A 19,130-nucleotide genomic window follows, 5' to 3' on the forward strand; every position below is an offset into this window, starting at 1 on the left:
GTGAAAAGAAATCCCTCACCAATATGCTTTTGTCATACTTTGCTTTTTGCCTGCTGCTTTTGATAATACGGTACATGTATTTGGTTAAAAATATGTTGATAAGGTTACCAATCGGTATACATTAAAATGACAGAGAAGATGTGTATCTAGTGTCAAGTGGCCATCTACAAGTTAAACAAATACAGCTGCCCAGCATTTGACTCGAAGGAAACATGACTATAGACCTAAATGGAAGCCAGATTGCGAAGACACTCTTCTGTTGTTAAATCTTCTAATTGTCTGTTTTTTTAAACTTCTGGTGAAATACCTAAATAGACAAATACAAGTGGATAAGACGAAAGCAGCCATTGTTAAGTAGAGATTGAGAACGGTACTACAAACTGGAAATACTAATGCTGTACTTCAGCCAGTGAATGACTTTAATCTACAAAAAAATTAATAATCATTCACACTGTTCAAATTGTTACTGTTGCACCTTGTCTGCCCCCCAAGGACCATTTATTTTACTGACCCTCAACATAATCTAAAAATAAAATTAATTAATCCATGTTGGGTTTTGGCACAATATAAAAATACAATTAGTTAATCACTGTGATTACACTAGCTTCCATGCTGCACACTGTTAGTGATTGTTTTAAAAGGTGTTGGTACTGGGATTTAATCCCAGTCGAAGTGGAGTTGTGAAGACTTGTAAATGTATGTATTAAGTATGTAAAAATTTTTATTTTCCAATGTTGTACTTTGTGCAAAACGTGCTTCGAATGAAATTCATGTTTGATTAAATGAGTATATTGTTTTAAATAAATAAAAAAGTGTGGCAATTTTTTTTAAAATACAAAACATACATACATACATACAGTTACGGGCCCCACTAACTACTAAAAAAAACATTTTTGTATTTAATTTCTGACAGCTTATCTTGTTTAGGTGACCTATACCAGCTGACTTTTGATGAGAGGTGAGATGCCCTTTGGGCTGATTAGTAGTCCCTTACAGGTCATATATGAACAGCCATTAACAGTTAAATTTACACCTATAGACAATTGACACTCTACAATTAACCTAACATGCATGTTTTTTTTAAATCTACCCATGTAAAATCTTTAACCCTTTTCAAAGGCTCCAAAATGGGCCAAGGGTCAAATTGCGTCGCATATACTGTTAGATTCAATTATTTTCTCTTGGCAGATTCCACCACTTTCCTGAGCACTAAAACAATTAAGTCTGTTGATAGAACAATGACAAAAGCTTTGCTCAGTGTAATAGGATGAGTAAATGATGAGCGATTAGCACAGAACAAAATACAAGGATACACAGTCCGTATGTCAGCCTTTATTATCCACTTTCTTTTATTCATCTCAAACCGACAGGGATGTTTTCCTTTTGTGCTCATTTTTTAACCAAACAATGAATGGCACCTCTGCTCCATCATAACACTTGAGATCTTAATCAGAAGGTGTTTTCTGTGCGGCACTTTTGTTTGTATTTTAATTAGGCAGACCTTGTGAGTCTCCAACCCTGGACTACTTTTTAATTGCCCGTATTTACATCAGGCAGACATCAAACGCAGAGAGGGGGAGAGAGAGACATTTGTAAGCTGGAGCACAAAGCAGCCCTTTGAAATGTCTACAGTCATATGAAATGGCACGCTAATTAAAAAAACCTATGGCTGCCACTGTGATAGCAGAAGCATTTATATTAGGAACTGAGGTGTACGGACTGCATTTTCTGTAATGTTTATTATCAGCCCCCCTACCTCTTTGCAGTGTATCATCCATCAGTAGCGGAAATGACTTGACTGTAATTTAACTCAGCTGGTTTCTAAAGGTTAAATCCCGCAAACTATTTTACACAGTGCACTTTGATCTATATTAACACACAGTATGCAAGACACAGCACAATGAATCCAGTCTACCAATCATTCATTTGGAACAATTGCAATAAGAGAGATGTGAGGATTTGCCATGAAAATGAAACAAAGCATCTTTTGCTAAAATAAATGACCAAGGAGGAGACGAATAGCCGGTGACAGCCTGGTGTTATCAGCCAGCTGGTATTGTGTTTTCCTGTGCTGTATAAACACTGCAGCTCTCAGTAACAGTCGGTGCTAAGAACTAAGAAGCAGCCCTGCCCATCCACGGCCCACCTTCACCCTATCATAAACAACCATATTCGGGGAGTACTGATTTGTGTTGTACTGTGCTGCGCTTGATATGCAACACGGGCCGGGCCGTTCACTGTCAGAGTGGAGCGAGTCAACTAAGAGGCAAACACTATGAGGACCTGAATGTGCTTTTAGTGACGCCCCAGCACACACGGGGTTCAACAATTACCAGGAGGCATAAACAACCTGCAAACCTCCAAATGGGGATGACTGCAGTATGCCGCTCAGAAATTGAAAATAAGTGTAAATTGGCCAGATTTTCAGAGGAAGCACTTTGGAGAGAGTTGGACATTCCAACAAAAGATAAATGGGGGGAATCTCAAAGAGGAGTGCAGCCAAAGGCCTTTGTCTTATTTAAAAGTACAAAGTTGTTTCTGAGATTATGCAGCAGCTGATAGGGATGAGGGATGTGTTGTGCTGCATGTAGGACTCCACTTGGTGTGATCATTATGCTCTTGGTTTACCTTTTACATCAGCTAGAAGATTACTGGTGTTGAGCCTCTCCATCTTCTCTTTCCAGTCTTTAGAAAGTAGTTTCTCCATACATGACGAGTCTGTAAAAAAAGATAATTTCAGATAATGTGGCGATGTATAATAGTATTTCTTTCTGTTCAAATGTGAGAAAAGCTGAAAAATGATGCAGACATTTAAGGCATAGCATAACGGCATTGACTCCTAATAAATTAAAAGACATAGACTGTGTAGGTGCGGGCCTTCACATAGCTGCCAATGATAAAAATAATTAACATTTGTCCAGCGGACAATGAATCAGGGGAGGAATGGCTGCAATCTGCCATGCTGTCGCTGGGATAGCTGATTAAGAACACACTGGGCTTGCTGACCCAGACCTCTGCCATCCCAGCACTGCTTGGAGGTCAACTTGTTCTCATCAAAACCAGCAGCAAGAGCAAACCTCTACCTTGAGGCTCTATGTCCACAGAGTTGTTAGCCCTACACCATCCCCTTTTTGTCAGGCGAGGTGGTCTTGCTCTGCGACACACGTGGAAAGACAGGGGGTCTATCTATTTTTGTTGGGAAATTTCCATGAAACACTACATTTCCTACCACCCCCTTTCCGGTGGTATGTACGGCCATTAAATACCACAAGAGACGAAGAAAGGGAGTTATCTAGTACTTGCTACTAGCTGCGTAGATCAAATTGTTGCAACCGGTTTGTTAAATTTCCTCAGAGGTAAGTCGTGGAAAACATAAAATTCTTATGATATGCTTTGGTGGCAAAATTCAGATCTGTGTCACATGTAATGCAGGTCAATATAAGTTATGTGTGACACTAGTGCATGAAGCAAAGTCAGTGCGGTCCTAAAATTTTAAGTTTGTGCGCAGAGACCTTGCGGACATCCCCTTTGAGTATGTGCGCACCTTTGCGGACTCCGTTCCGAACAAGTACTTTGGCCTTAACTTAGAGTCACTTTGAGTGCACTACTAGGCTACAACAAGCTTTTGGTTTGTGAAGGAAATATGTCATGTAAACTACAGGAAGTTGAGCTATGCCCCTGCTCAATATGACACTGGTGTAAAATCAGTCAAATCAGAACATGCAGAGAAAGTCCCCAATCCCTTTTGGTACACAAAACATTTCCATAATAACGATTGATGAATCTGTAAGTTTCCTAATAAAGCAATAAAGACACTGTACAAAGGCATCGTCTCCTTGTATCCCCTTATTCACCTCTCAGCTCAGCTTTCACTGACAAAACACTGAACAACACACTAACTTCAGAGGGACGAGGGAGTTAACGGGGGTCAGTTGTTTGTTGTTGCCTTGTTTAAGGAGGACTTTCACAGAGATCAAGCAGAGTGACCATTTTGTTTGATTGTCCACTTCCTTCAATGTGATAGGGTCGACAGGACGTCTTCAGCTTGGGGGTCGTTATAACATTATTTCTGCTTTATTGACTTTCCAATTCCCAGCTCTCAGTGTGTACCCTTGACCTGACAAGGGAGGGAGAAAAGGTTATGTGTGTTTGTGAGTATCTTCACTTCCTGTGTGGCACATCTTTTTTTAAACTTAAGGGGAAAAAAGCTGGCAGGAGTTGAGACAACATGCTAACCAGAAATAATAAAAGGTCCTCAAAGAAACATCGGTGCATGACATTTACACCCTCAAAAATAAAAATCTTACATTAAAGGGGGATTAAACAAATATTGTCAACACATTTCAGGAATCAAGATGCACACATATGCTCCTGTTTTTTCTTCTTGTGCATTCACACACACGCTCATCCCAGATGCTACTCCAGCACTTGATCATTAAGGAATGCACCAACTGGTGGAGATAATGTGGTGCCAGCTTCCATTCTACTCCAGTCCTTTCCCTCCCTTCCACCTCCCTCCCGAGAGAACAGCCACTCCCTCTCTTCTCCATCCCCTTCACTGCATGGGCCAGACCTAACCTGCCAAGTCTTCCGACAGGAGAGGCTACAGCTGGAATGCACCGCTGTCCTCCCTGCCTTCCACCTGAAAGGGCTAGATTAGTCAATAAAATAACTCTCAAACATCTTTCAGTATTTAGACGCTGTCAACAAAACTAACCCACATCAACGTAGACAATCTATTATGTTTAAACTATGTGTGCTTAAAGCCAATAGTTAATGCCTGCAATGTCTTTTTAATTAGCATATCAGCACACACATTTTAAGACAAATCATTTCAATGCATCAAATTTATATTTTTTTGAATTTTTGTTTCGTCTAGAGCAGGGGTGTCCAAACTTTTTCCACTGAGGGCCGCACACTGAAAAATCAAAGCAAGCGGGGGCAATTTTGATATTTTTTTATTTTAAAAACCAATACAATATATGTATAAAAAATATACATTTAGGCCTCCACTCAGGCTTGATCCCAGGGACCCCAAAGGGTTTTGGTAAAAAAAAATATTAAAAATGTGCCATTATTCGGTATTATTATTTTTATTATTATTCAAGTTTTAAATCCCTAGATCAACATTAGGTCTATCTGTCAATATAACGTTTTTAAAGATTTGAGTCATATGCTCTTTTTGTCAAAGAAAACCTGTTTTTTTTATGGAAAAAACACAAAATATACAATATTTTCACCCAATAAAATTTTTAAGTGGGATATTTGAGATTATATAATAATTGGAGCCTTAAAAAGGTCAATAACTCATAACACCATTGATTTTAATTAATTATTATTTTTTGAGCGATGACACTTAAAAACAAATCACACAAAAATGATTGGGGAACAAAGGGTCCTACTCATTAAAGTGTTAAAAAATAAATTATACATTTTTTTTACTGTTTACTTTTAACACAATAATCTCGAGATCAACTTCAGATCTATCTGTCAATTATAAGTTTTATTGTTGTTTATGTTTTTTGTTTATTCGTTTTAGGCCCTTCTTTAAAAAAAAAAAAAAACAGCTCAATTTTTTATATGGCAAACACAAAATATGCAACAATTTCCCCAAAAAATATCCCAAAGTGCAATATTTAATGTGACGTAATTGGAGCCTTGGATAGGTCAATAATTCATAATAACATTGATTTTGATTCATTATTTTTTAAAGAAATAAACAGCCTGCATGGCAGCTTTGTGTTATTAGAGTAAACATTGCAACATTTTCTTGTTACATTTCACCTGTTTGGTCTTTCATACCACTTTTTATGTTTTTAATTTTTTTTAATCGTATTTTAAAATGGGCCGTGGGGCCGTTAAATAAATGACCTGCGGGCCGCAAATGGCCCCCGGGCCGCACTTTGGACACCCCTGGTCGAGAGGGATTATAAATGGCAATGTTTTATATTTATTATAAAAAATGTGAAGGGATAATCAAATAGTAATTCAAACATATGAATGTTTTGGAGTAGCAAAGTTTGCTGTTTGTTCTCTTCACGTGTAGGGGAATTAATTCCAACAAAAGAAGAGTGTTGTGTGTTTATTTTTATTTTCTTATAAGGGCTCCTAACTCTCTCACATCCCCTACCCCTCCCATAGCTTTCCCTCCCCCTCTTAAGATAAAATGCTCTGTAGCTCAGGAGCAGGCCATTCAGCTGGGATGAGAATGGAATGAAAACAATAGCCCTTATCAGGCCGTTATTTACATTTTCCCAGCATCGCTGCACTAGACAGCTTGGCTTGTCACCAAGCCCACATCACCCCACTGGACCCGGACCAACTTCCTCCAACCCCAGCGATTCCAGCGGTCTCTATGGGCCCTCGCCTGGCACAGACCTCCTCCACTCTGCAACGAGCACAGATAGCAACATACAAGACAAAACTACAAGAGTGTTTGTCCAAGACATGCTCCCATTGAGAGGGGGAATGTTTTTTTGGACTGCTAAGCCTGTCTGGGTCGCATTGTCTCCTCTGGGGCTGGTGCTCTCTTAGCTGGAAAAATGCCCTTAACCTTTTTCCCTGAGACTTCTGGTGTTTCCAAGTGGCACTCTGAAAGTGAACAACCACTTGCCAAATGTTCAATGTCCATTTACTATCAGAAGTATAATCTTCCTGCATACTGTACATAGCCATCTTATTGATGTGGGTAAACTGGTTAAGTGATTGAGAAACCTAACACCTGAAAGATAAATTGGTATGATAAACGATACCGGTTTTCCCCTCATTACAATAACAAAGCAACTGAGTACATGCCCATGCACTAAGGCCCTGTTTACACTAAGCCGGATAAGGTTATCCAGGGTAAATCACAGCTAACCTTATCCGTGTCCAAACACAACAATGCCACCGTTTAAGACCCCGGCGCCCCTCCGTCCGCCGGCGCAACGCGACCTAGTACGCATGCGCGAAAAAAAAAAGAAGAAAAGGGTCCATCTGCTCCAAGATGACTTAACTTCACTGTGAAGTTATTTAAAAGAGCTATATTGTAAGTCGTTTGCTGTTCATTTTACATTTGTTTGCTGTGTTTTGTGTGCAAGTTTTTAAATTAAAATGTATCTCCTTTGAACAATATCCAGTGTTGTGGTATTTCAATTAACTAGAATCCAGTGTGCTGTGGGGCCCTATTGTAGTGAATCACACCTGAGCCATCATACATTAATCAAATCGTTAATCGACATGAGAAAGTAGACAATGCGATAAACTGTTTGGGACACAAGGGGATGGTTCCATCTTTCAGCTACCCGCTAATGGCGGAGTTAGCGAAGATGCGGGCATCATGCACACTGCCTGGCCATTTCACAGTCACATCCATAAAGCAATATTTGTAGTCACACACTGCCTATCACGAAGGGACAAAGTTTTCCGGTAAGTAGAATCACAGCTGACAGTTTGAAAGTTCAAAAGTTCTCTTGCCGTCTGAGAAGTGTTGTATCCGAAATAGCTGCAATCGCTTTCTCTTAAGGTATTCATGTGTGATTTCCAAAAGCGTCTGTACATGTAGAAGCAGGAGAAACACGGGCATGTCTGCATGATCCGCCTCCATCTTTGTTATGAAGCTGGCTGGGGCGCGTTCTTTCTGATGTCACTTGCTGTGTGGGGCGCGGACTTTCTGGCATCACTTCCTGTGTGGGTGCGGTCTTTCTGGCGTCATTTCCTCTCCGAACTCACTTTGTAAACGATCAACGAGCCCATACAAAGCTAAGTGCCGAAGATTCAAGAATTACACAACTGATTTACCCGTGTAAAAATTGGTCCGAGGAGGGGGACCTTAAGTGCTGGTTTAGTGTGGCTGAAACGGGGCTTAAGCTAAATAATTATTCGTTTAAGGGGTTAAACCACTTAGTGTAGACATGGCCTAAATTAGTCGGGTTTCTCAAATAGTTTGGCTCTAAAAAAGCCTCCTACAGCCCATGGAAACACCTTAATCTGATCGTGTTCGGTTTTTTAAAATTCAGACTAACACACCTGGATTATGCGACTGGAAACCAAATCTCTCAAGGGGGCATACTTGCCAACCTTGAGACCTCCGATTCCGGGAGGTCGGGGTGGGGCATGGTTGGGTGTGGGGAGCGTGGTTGGGGGCGTGTTGTATCGATCCGTTGTGGTGAAGAAGGAGCTGAGCCGGAAGGCAAAGCTCTCAATTTACCGGTCGATTTACGTTCCCATCCTCACCTATGGTCATGAGCTTTGGGTTATGACCGAAAGGACAAGATCACGGGTACAAGCGGCCGAAATGAGTTTCCTCTGCCGGGTGGCGGGGCTCTCACTTAGAGATAGGGTGAGAAGCTCTGCCCTCCGGGGGGAGCTCAAAGTAAAGCCGCTGCTCCTCCACATCGAGAGGAGCCAGATGAGGTGGTTCGGGCATCTGGTCAGGATGCCACCCGAACGCCTCCCTACGGAGGTGTTTAGGGCACGTCCGACCGGTAGGAGGCCACGGAGAAGACCCAGGACACGTTGGGAAGACTATGTCTACCGGCTGGCCTGGGAACGCCTCGGGATCCCCCGGGAGGAGCTGGACGAAGTGGCTGGGGACAGGGAAGTCTGTGCTTCCCTGCTTAGGCTGCTGCCCCCGCGACCCGACCTCGGATAAGCGGAAGAAGATGGATGGTAGGATATATATATATATATATATATATATATATATATATATATATATATATATATATATATATATATATATATATATATATATATATATATATATATTTATGAAATACTTGATACTTTCAGTGAATTCTAGCTATATATATATATATATATATATATATTTATTTATTAAATTTTTATTTTTATTATTTTTTTTTATTATACATATTCCCGGCCTCTGGATCTTTCTGTGTGGAGTTTGCATGTCCTCCCCGTGACTGCGTGGGTTCCCTCCGGGTACTCCGGCTTCCTCCCACCTCCAAAGGCATGCACCTGGGGATAGGTTGATTGGCAACACTAAAATTGGCCCTAGTGTGTGAATGTGAGTGTGAATGTTGTCTGTCTATCTGTGTTGGCCCTGCGATGAGGTGGCGACTTGTCCAGGGTGTATCCCGCCTTCCGCCCAATTGTAGCTGAGATAGGCTCCAGCGCCCCCCGCGACCCCGAAGGGAATAAGCGGTAGAAAAATGGATGGATGGATATAAATAAAAGAAATACTTGAATTTCAGTGTTCCGGAGGCTATCCAGTAGATGGCAGTAATGTCCTGTTTAAGAGTGTCACAACATTGCTGTTTACGGGAGACGAACTGCTTTACGGTAGACGAAAACGTGACTGCTGTTGTTGTGTGTTGATACCGTGCTGGGAGGACGTTAATGAAACTGCCTAACAATAAACCCACATAAGAAACCAAGAACTCGCCCTCGATCATTCTACAGTTATAACGTGATTGGGCAGGCACGCTGTTTATATTGTGGGAAAGCGGACGTTAAAACAGACTGTCACCGCTGTCCCCACTCAAGTCCGCATGGAGCTGGAGGGGGCGTGGCCTCCAGCTCCGGCTGAATTCCAGGAGTTTATCGGGAGAACATTTCTTCCGGGAGGTTATCGGGAGAGGCGCTGAATTCCGGGAGTCTCCCGGTAAAACCGGGAGGGTTGGCAAGTATGCAAGGGAGTGTTTGCTGCCGGAGAGGACCCTTCGTGTCATGCATGCGCCAGTCTCAACACACGAGATAAAACCCGGAAGCAGGTACCATTCAATAAAAATGTAGCAACAATTGTCATGAAGAGGATACTTTTATTTTGCTTCACAAATTAAAAGAACAGAACATTTTGAAATGCATTGATGTTAGAAAAAAGAAATGCATTTAACCGCGCTAAAATTAAAATAAGCACCTCCCCCCAGTGTACGGGAGGCACATGGCGTATGACTAATTGTCACATTAGAGAAAGTGCATGGACACTTGAAAGTACATGGACTTCATGCATAGGTGTGAAAATACAAAAAAAAAACTATTTGAGAAATCAGATTAATATAGTGCAAGGAAAAGTAGTGCCTAATCATCGTAAATGTTGACAAAACAATGTTTCAAGGTTGATTTGTGACACAAACAAAGTACCTGGCAGCCAGCATCATGTCAGAATATTGTGTTCGCTCTAAACCTGATATGTGAAGTTGTTAGAGTCTTTAATGCTAGATTTCTGTCCTCACACGTAGAAAAATCAAGGTGCCTCTCTTTGGACTTTTTTTTTTTTTTAACAAGCTGTACAGTGTACAGTCTTCTGTTATCTTGCAAATAAACAACTGGGCTTTTTATTTATTTGTTCATAACGTAAAGTTGTCCAATTGAGATCTTGTTTGCATACACAACATGATTTGCTGGCATTTGTACGCTGCTCTGCATTGCCTAGGTCATTGCTGACAGTAGAAAAGCTTAACTCAGCCTGGACTGATAACACATTTTGTTGGATAAAATATATTGTCCCACAAATCAATGTCAACAAACAATATTATTGTTTACCGATGTTATTGTCCTTTCAAATGCAATAAACTCGTATTTCTCGTGAATATTTTTACCCTTGTAAATGTCAATCAATTTTGATTATCCTAAATAAGGAAATGGACTCTCTACCACTGGTAGCAAAAATTGCACTTAAATAAATATTGACCATCTTAATGTGCAGTTTATTCCCCAGTTGTAAAAACAGGGAATTTTTTTTCCCCCTGTTGGCCACCATAAATTGGGCATACTGGCTCGTTTGTCCTTATTAATAGGTTGAACTTGCTCATTCGGTGTCATAACTCGGTCTTTGGCGTGGTTTGCTCTCCCGTGGTGCAAAAGAATTGGAACGGACGTGGCGTGCAGGTAAAGACATAGTTTAATTATTACTATAAACTCAAACAAAAGGTACAAACAAAAGGCGCTCACAGCGGAGGTAAAAAAACTTGACTAGGAAAACAAAAGGCGCGCACAATGGCGGAGAACTATGAACATTAAACAAACAAAAACTTACGTGACAAGGAACTGTGAACATAGCATGAATGTGTGATGTCGCCAGGACGAACAACAGAAACAGAAAAGCCTATATAGTGACATGATAAGTGAAAACAGGTGCGTGACTAACTGTGAACAGGTGCGTGACATGACTGTGAAAACGTGAGACAGGTGTGTGAGTCCAAACGTGGAACAGGTGAAACTAATGGTTGCTATAGTGACAAACAAAACCAGGAAGTGAAACAAGGAACTAAGGAAGTGTCCAAAAAACAAAACAGCACATGGCCAAACAAAAACATGAACACAGACATGACAGAACCCCCCCCTTACGGACAGATCCCAGATGTCCAAAAACAAAAAACAGGATCAAGAGTCATGGGAGGGGGGGAGGGGGACATGGCGGTGGATCGCCAGACCAGGTGTCCCCGAATCCACCGGGGCAGGATCAGGTGGCGGCGACGCGTAGATCGCCGCTGTACCTGACGAGGTGGGCGACCCGGGAATGGCCATATCCATGGCCGATGAGGTGGGCGCACTTGGCGTGGCGGACGACCAGGCTGTGGCCACCTTCGTGGCAGACGAGGAGGCAGGCGCGTCGTCATCATGGCAGGCGGTGAAGTTTGGCGTGGCGCGTCAGGCGGCGAAGCTTGGCGTGGCGGGTCTTGGTCTTGGCGTGGGTCTTGGTCTTGGCGAGGGTCTTGGTCTTGGCGAGGGTCTGGGTCTTGGCGAGGGTCTGGGTCTTGGCGAGGGTCTGGGTCTTGGTCTTGGCGAGGGTCTGGGTCTTGGTCTTGACATGGTTGGTCTTGGACTTGGCGTGGTTGGTCTTGGTGTGGTTGGTCTTGGTCTTGGACTTGGCGTGGCGGTGCTTGGACTTGGTCTTGGTCACTTGGCGGGTCTTGGTCTTGGTCACTTGGCGGGTCTTGGTCTTGGTCACTTGGCGGGTCTTGGTCTTGGTCACTTGGCGGGTCTTGGTCTTGGCTTTGGTCTTGGCGGCGTGGGGCAGCCACGGGCGGCACTTGGCGGCGTGGGGCAGCCACGGGCGGCACTTGGCGGCGTGGGGCAGCCACGGGCGGCACTTGGCGGCGTGGGGCAGCTACTGGCGGCACTTGGCGGCGTGGGGCAGCTACTGGCGGCACTTGGCGGCGTGGGGCAGCTACTGGCGGCACTTGGCGGCGTGAAGCTGCGACTGGCGGCGCTTGGCGTGGAGCAGGTACTGGCGGCGCTTGGCGTGGAGCAGGTACTGGCGGCGCTTGGCGTGGAGCAGGTACTGGCGGCGCTTGGCGTGGAGCAGGTACTGGCGGCGCTTGGCGTGGAGCAGGTACTGGCGGCGCTTGGCGTGGAGCAGGTAGATCTTGGCATGGTCGAAAAACTGGTGGTGGCGGCCGTGCTGGTGGCTGTGGCTTGGCGTGACGAAAGACTGGTGGTGGGGGTCGTGCTGGAGGCTGTGTCTTGGCAGGTCGAAAGACAGGTGGTTGTGGTCGTGCTGGAGGCTGTGGCTTGGCGTGACGATGCTGAGCCACCCCACCTGAACAATTCCCAGCCCTAGCCCCCCCCTCAAGGAGCGGATACCAGACGCGCTCCCCGCGGTCTGGAACCGTCTTTTGGGGTGGGCGGAGGGGGTTCAGGAGGAGGGCAGAATCCTCCCCTCTAAATTGTCCAAAATGTCTTTCTTTCCCCCCCACCTGGGCTTTTGTGGGTGAAAAAAAAATTTCTGACTTGGGCGTGGCATGAGTCCTGGGGGGCGGGGCATGGAATTTGGGTGGCTTGGATTGAACCGGTAAAGAATTTGGGAAAACAATCTCCAGGTCTGTGGAGTGCTCCTTGAGCTGCCAGGCTGGCTGATTTCCATTTCCGCCCGGAGGGGGAGGAGCCTGCAGGAGCGCAGCGTGCTGTTCGCTCACCTTCCCTGACATCCTCGGTCTGGAGCGCCGCTTCCGGGACAGGGATGACGTGCCAACGTCCCCGGGCCAAAGGGAGCTGATCGGCACCAGTTTGCCGGTCGGACCCCACATGAGATCCCTGCGCTCCATGGGGGAATGGCGAAGTGTCTCTTCCTCCATCGCGCGGAGGACCTCCCACGTTGCCTCGTCAAAATTGTCCAAATTTTTTGCGGGAGAGCTCTTATGCTGGCGACATCTGTCATAACTCGGTCTTTGGCGTGGTTTGCTCTCCCGTGGTGCAAAAGAATTGGAACGGACGTGGCGTGCAGGTAAAGACATAGTTTAATTATTACTATAAACTCAAACAAAAGGTACAAACAAAAGGCGCTCACAGCGGAGGTAAAAAAACTTGACTAGGAAAACAAAAGGCGCGCACAATGGCGGAGAACTATGAACATTAAACAAACAAAAACTTACGTGACAAGGAACTGTGAACATAGCATGAATGTGTGATGTCGCCAGGACGAACAACAGAAACAGAAAAGCCTATATAGTGACATGATAAGTGAAAACAGGTGCGTGACTAACTGTGAACAGGTGCGTGACATGACTGTGAAAACGTGAGACAGGTGTGTGAGTCCAAACGTGGAACAGGTGAAACTAATGGTTGCTATAGTGACAAACAAAACCAGGAAGTGAAACAAGGAACTAAGGAAGTGTCCAAAAAACAAAACAGCACATGGCCAAACAAAAACATGAACACAGACATGACATTCGGTTTGAAGTCAAAATATTCCCAAAAGAGGACAATAGCTTAATTTCTGTTACCTTACTATGTTTCTCATTCTGATGTAAGCTAGCAGTTCCGCCTCCACTCACAGAGACAAAGATTGTGGATGAATGACAGGAGGATTTATTCCTTTCAATTAATTCTGCTATGAACGAACAAGCTCAGGAGTTAAGAGAGACAAAGAAAACAAACAGACTGTTGCAAATGATCAATGCCGGCAAAGTTCTTTTTTATTTATCCTTCGATTAATTGACTTACTGATTATCGCCCAGGCCTAAGCACCACTTGCAAACACCAAAATGACAAACGCATTCAGTATATATCAAACCATGTCATTATTTAACTAATGAGTTCAGGCTCAGGGTATATTCAAGTGATCGCAAAGAGTATAATGCCGGGACAAAAGACGGCCAACAACTCGCATCAAAATTTCCAATCTCAACAGTTCCACTAACGACATTTGTTGATGTTTCAAAATGGTTTGTCTCAACACGCAGCAGTGGGTGTTTGATTACAGTGTGTTGTCAGCAATGAAATTGTTTCAACTGCCTGCCGCCACATTCTGAGCCTCTCCGTGTGCACCGTTCTCCTGGGAGAAAGATGATACTCACGTTTGAGTGTTTGTTGAGCTAAAAAGCCGCTGGCAAATCAGAGAGAGGACTATCTAGAGAGAAATTAGCCACAAGTCAAGGATAACTGTCTGTGGGGGATATTTGGGATTGGATTTGTAGTCCTATGTTTCATGCTAAGCAACATGTCTGTTCTCATTTACTATAAAGGGTTGCCTTCAGGTTTTGAATCAGTTAAATGGATTAAAAGCTGAACTACTGACACACACTGTTTGATTGGACTCAGAAAGAATGTATTCTGCTGGCTGTATTTCAGGAGGCGATGTTAGTTAATACAAAAAGGCACCCTGCCTAATTTGTCACCCCACCACAGACCACAGCAACAGAAGTAAAAAGTCGGGAGGAAATCAGTGGCGCTTTTTAGTAAATATGCAAAGGAGCAAGAAATGGCAGTAAGAAAATACAAATAATTAAAAAAAATATATATTTGTGTTGCTGTTGAGCTCTTCCTTTAGAATCTGAACACGTGTTTTGTTTGTTTTAACCCATTAACTTTGGCGCGCTCTAGAAGGAAGCAAGATTCCCTCATTTCTCCAGCAAAATATTGATTAAGAAAAATTTAATTTTGAGTTGAGTTTGAGTTTATTTGGAACATGCATGCATACAACATGATACATCACAATTTCCAGTTTCTCTTTTCAACATGTTCGAAAAGGAGTAGGAAGAAGCAGATCTTATTTAATCCTACCCCTTTTCTTTTACATAACAGTTGCTAAAATGTTTGTTCACTTCCTGTTCTCAATTTATTCACAATATACTCCATAAGTAATCACAATAAAAATAAATAAATAAATGAATATTACTAGGTGAAGTAAGTTACATTTCATATGGTGAGATGAGTAACATTATTTCAAAAATGAACGGATGGATGGATGAAATAAATCCAGAATGTTTATCATGGTTCTTCTTCTTTGTACTTTGTAAACACTTCATGTTTGAAGAGTTTCTTGAAGTGTATCATATTAGTACATTGTTTGATTGCTTTGCCTAATCCATTCCATAATTTAATTCCACATACTGATATACTGAAGGTCTTAAGTGTTTTACGTGCATACAAACGTTTTAAATTACATTTTTCTCTAAGGTTATATTTCTCCTCTTTTGTTGAGAAGAATTATTGTATATTCTTGGGTAGCAGATTAGAGTTTGCTTTGTGTATAATTTTAGCTGTTTGCAAATTCACTATGTCGTGGAATTTCAGTATTTTTTATTCAATAAATAAAAGGTTTGTATGTTCTCTATATCCAACATTATGTATTATTCTAACTGATCTTTTTTGTAACATCGTTAATGAATGAAGTGTACTTTTGTAATTATTTCCCCATATTTCTACACAATAACTCAGATATGGTAACACTAGCGAGCAGTAGAGAATATGAAGTGATTTTTGGTCTAGAACATGTTTTTGCTTTATTCATTATTGACGTGTTTCTTGCTGCTGTATGTTGTATATTTTTTACATGAGATTTCCAGTTCAATTTATCATCAATCATTATACCTAGAAATTTGGTTTAATTTACTCTTTCAATTTCTGTTCCATCTATTTGTACTTGTGTTTGACTTTCATAGTCATCATTGGCTTGTTAATAATTTCTTAAAGAACACTAAACTGTTACATGTGTCTTGTATGTTATATTTGATATATTTACAAGGGACAATGTGTAATTACTGAATGAATAATCAACTGACACTGACATTTAAACAATAATATTTCTTACAAGAGAAAAGGGCATTGTTGATCCCAATGAGCAGCAAAGGAACATACATAAAACAATGTGACATTGAGTTTAACATATTAAGTTATTTCCTGAAACTCAATTTAAAACATTTTTTCTTTCTTTCTTATTTCACACAAAGTGTTTAGATGTTTTTAAGAAAACCAAATGCATTTTTAGGCAAGATGGGCAGAGTAAAAATTTGGAAAACTGAGAGCTGAGTGAATGGCTGACATTGTGTCTTGCACATTCACAGTACAATCCGCTGTTAATAAAAATATATGAAAGTATTAATGAAGGGTTTATGGACGCAGTACTGTATTTAAAAATAAATAACAGGACTTTGTTGCAAGTGATGTATGAAAAGGAAGTGATTTAGTCACTTAAAATGCATACTATAGGTGATTCTGTGCATTTCTATCAGAAAAAGCCAGGAGGTTGTTGATACTTTTGAAAGCTCTTCCTCCCTCTCTGTCTGCATTTAGCATTACAGACAGATTTAATTCAGGATCACATTTCTGTGAATGCCAGTCAGACAATGATAGGCTGACTTTTACAGTAATTTGCCATCCACTCTCCACTGCAAGGGAAACAAATCAAAAGTCGAGATTGATTTAAAGAAAGAAAACGACTGTGATACGCTTCAAGGAGTTCCCTTTGAATATCTTAATCACAGACACACTAAAAACAAGACCCCCATCATCACACCAAATAAAACATAATAATCAGAAGAGGCAGGCAGGGAAGTGAAATGCAGAAAGAAAACATGTTTTTGTCATTCAGCCGGTAGTCCCTGAGACAACAGCTGTTAGTGCCGCAAATACTCCTGAAGTCTCCATAATCATGGCGTTATTGAAGCGAAGACAAAAAGGGCACTAATTGCAAGGGAGCAATCGAAACGCAATAGGTTACACACCCGGGTGATGCCGCACAATGCAAATGCTAAAGAGGGAGCCGGGAGGAGAGAGGGGGAAACATTCTGAGCACAACAGTGCGTTGTCGCTCATTTACAGGCAATTACCTTTCCTCGTTTTCAACAGTTTTAATAACCTCTACCATTTCAAGAAGACTTTTTGTGGAAGTTAAATTATTTCAGCTTTCAAAGTTGTAATTACTCGTTCTGGAATGCATAAATAAAAAGGTCTACCTTTATGGGACTATTGTGGCGCACCTGCACCTTAACTGAGACCTAATCATTATTCCGCTTGGTGAACATGTCAGCTTGCCGCTATCTTGCGGGCAAGGGCGGTGCTACATGGAGGGATGGGAGGTTTGGCGCGGACCTGGCCCGGGCTCCTAGATTGGGGACCTGCACAGAGCGGGTACATGGCGGAGCCGGGCCCCTCGCCTAACCCTTTCCCATGCCTTGGGAGCTTGGAACATGCAAACAGTTGTATTATAATCACCACCGATACAAGAGCTGGATGTACAGTATGTGGGGTTATAGGTTAACCAAGACAGAATGAGTCATGGTTGCTAAAAACTTAACAAGACTGACTTTAGTGATTTAGTAGGTGTACATTTTTTTATAAAATGTGTTGTATGACTGGCTTTATTTTCACTCTTACATTTCACTTGGAGATGTGCAAACTTAGAAGTGGATGGATGATATTGTCTCCAAGTGTATTTTGGGTCAAATCATCATCAACCGTCCACTAACGTCATCAGTCACCAGGTGGGCATTTTTACTACAAAGTTAACACGAGTGGCAGTTCATATAAACATAAAAGTGTAGTGGCAAAATGCAAAGGAAAGGAAAAAAGAGCAAAGTGTAATGTTGGTGTACGCTCTCTCTCTCGGCTGCGTTGAGTTTTTCCTAGTGCTCCGAGCGGGGCGCGAACACTGGTTGCTGGCATGAAAGGCAAGCGTCCTGACTACTAAGCTAAAAGCCCGGGCTATTTCGCCCGATAGCACAGGGTTTAAAGCAGAACTGCACTTTTTTCGGAATTTTGGCTTTCGTTCACAATCATTATGAAAGACATGACGGATGGATTTTTTTTTTAAATGCATTCTAAATTTCGCCCATTATATCTGATAAATAACCATTTAAAAAGCACTAACAATACTTGAATATTAAACAAGTATTAGTGATATAGTTATAATAAGCGCTAACACAGACAAACTATTTATAGCGGCGACGTGATCACTACCATGTGTACCTATGTTTACATCATCGAGTGGTCTGCTGTTTCCTCGTTTCCTTGCTCCCTGTAACTTTATTATAGATCATAAATCATGCCTCTCACCTGGACAGGACATGGCTGAGCATATCATCCTACAAGTTGGGACGCTTTGACAGCCATTTAGGACCAGTAACTGGCAAGAAAGACACGAAAAGCGATTGTCCCCCCCCCCCCTGTTAGTTTGTGAGGATTATGAGACATTTTTAATCTAATTGGGAATATATGAACATCCCAGCAGTCGGGATCCTAGACAACAGACCTTGTACAGTAAGTGATATTTTATTATGTTTGTCTGCAGTGAGCAGAAATCAGTGATGAAGGGGGAAAAAAGGTAACGTTTTTGAAATTACTGTGCTTAAAATAATCAAAATGCGTAAATATTAAATGGTATTATAAAAGTGCCCGTTACTACATTACATATATACTTACATCATGTTTTTAAAACCTCAAAGGAGGTGTTTAGATGTTTTTTAAGGGCTTTATAGGCAGAATCGAACGGCTACCTTAGGCTGCATTGGAAGCTGACTTTTGATCGGATTTATTTGATATTTAGGATTTTTTTTTAAATCCATCCGTCGTCATGTCTTTCATAATGATTGTGAATAATAGGCAACATTTCCAAAAAAGTGCAGTTCCCCTTTAACGGGCCCGGACCAGCGACCCGGATCTGATTTGTTCCGCCACTGCTCCAATGTGTCCCTCTTTTTTTCTATTTGCCCTGTGGATTACTTTTCATCAACATTGTTTATTAATCACAAAAAGAGGTCACGGGTCCCAGGTTATTTTTATTGTATCTATTTACAAAGCTCGACCCGAGTGCAAGATCTTGGCACACAGTGCAGGTCAAAACAATGACTCCAACTCTAGAATGGTGCACAGCAGAGCACCATGCAGGCTGAATGATACATTATACACCTTCTTAGACACCCACCTCAATCATTTGCATGCAATTTGTCATCAAGATAATACAC

General features: G+C 42.1%; 1 protein-coding gene across 4 annotated transcripts in view; it reads right to left on the reverse strand.

Annotated features, from left to right (window-relative positions):
* Positions 1-19,130, reverse strand: part of LOC133635813 (transcription factor SOX-6-like) — a 221,121-nt gene that overhangs the window by 99,114 nt on the left and 102,877 nt on the right. For all 4 annotated transcript variants that reach the window (XM_062029145.1, XM_062029140.1, XM_062029133.1 and 1 more), the window contains one exon: positions 2,629-2,718. In XM_062029145.1, coding sequence (XP_061885129.1) covers positions 2,629-2,718 — 90 coding nt within the window. The remainder of the gene's footprint in view (positions 1-2,628; positions 2,719-19,130) is intronic.

The sequence above is a fragment of the Entelurus aequoreus genome, linkage group LG02 (assembly GCF_033978785.1).
Source record: "Entelurus aequoreus isolate RoL-2023_Sb linkage group LG02, RoL_Eaeq_v1.1, whole genome shotgun sequence".
NCBI lineage: Eukaryota > Metazoa > Chordata > Actinopteri > Syngnathiformes > Syngnathidae > Entelurus > Entelurus aequoreus.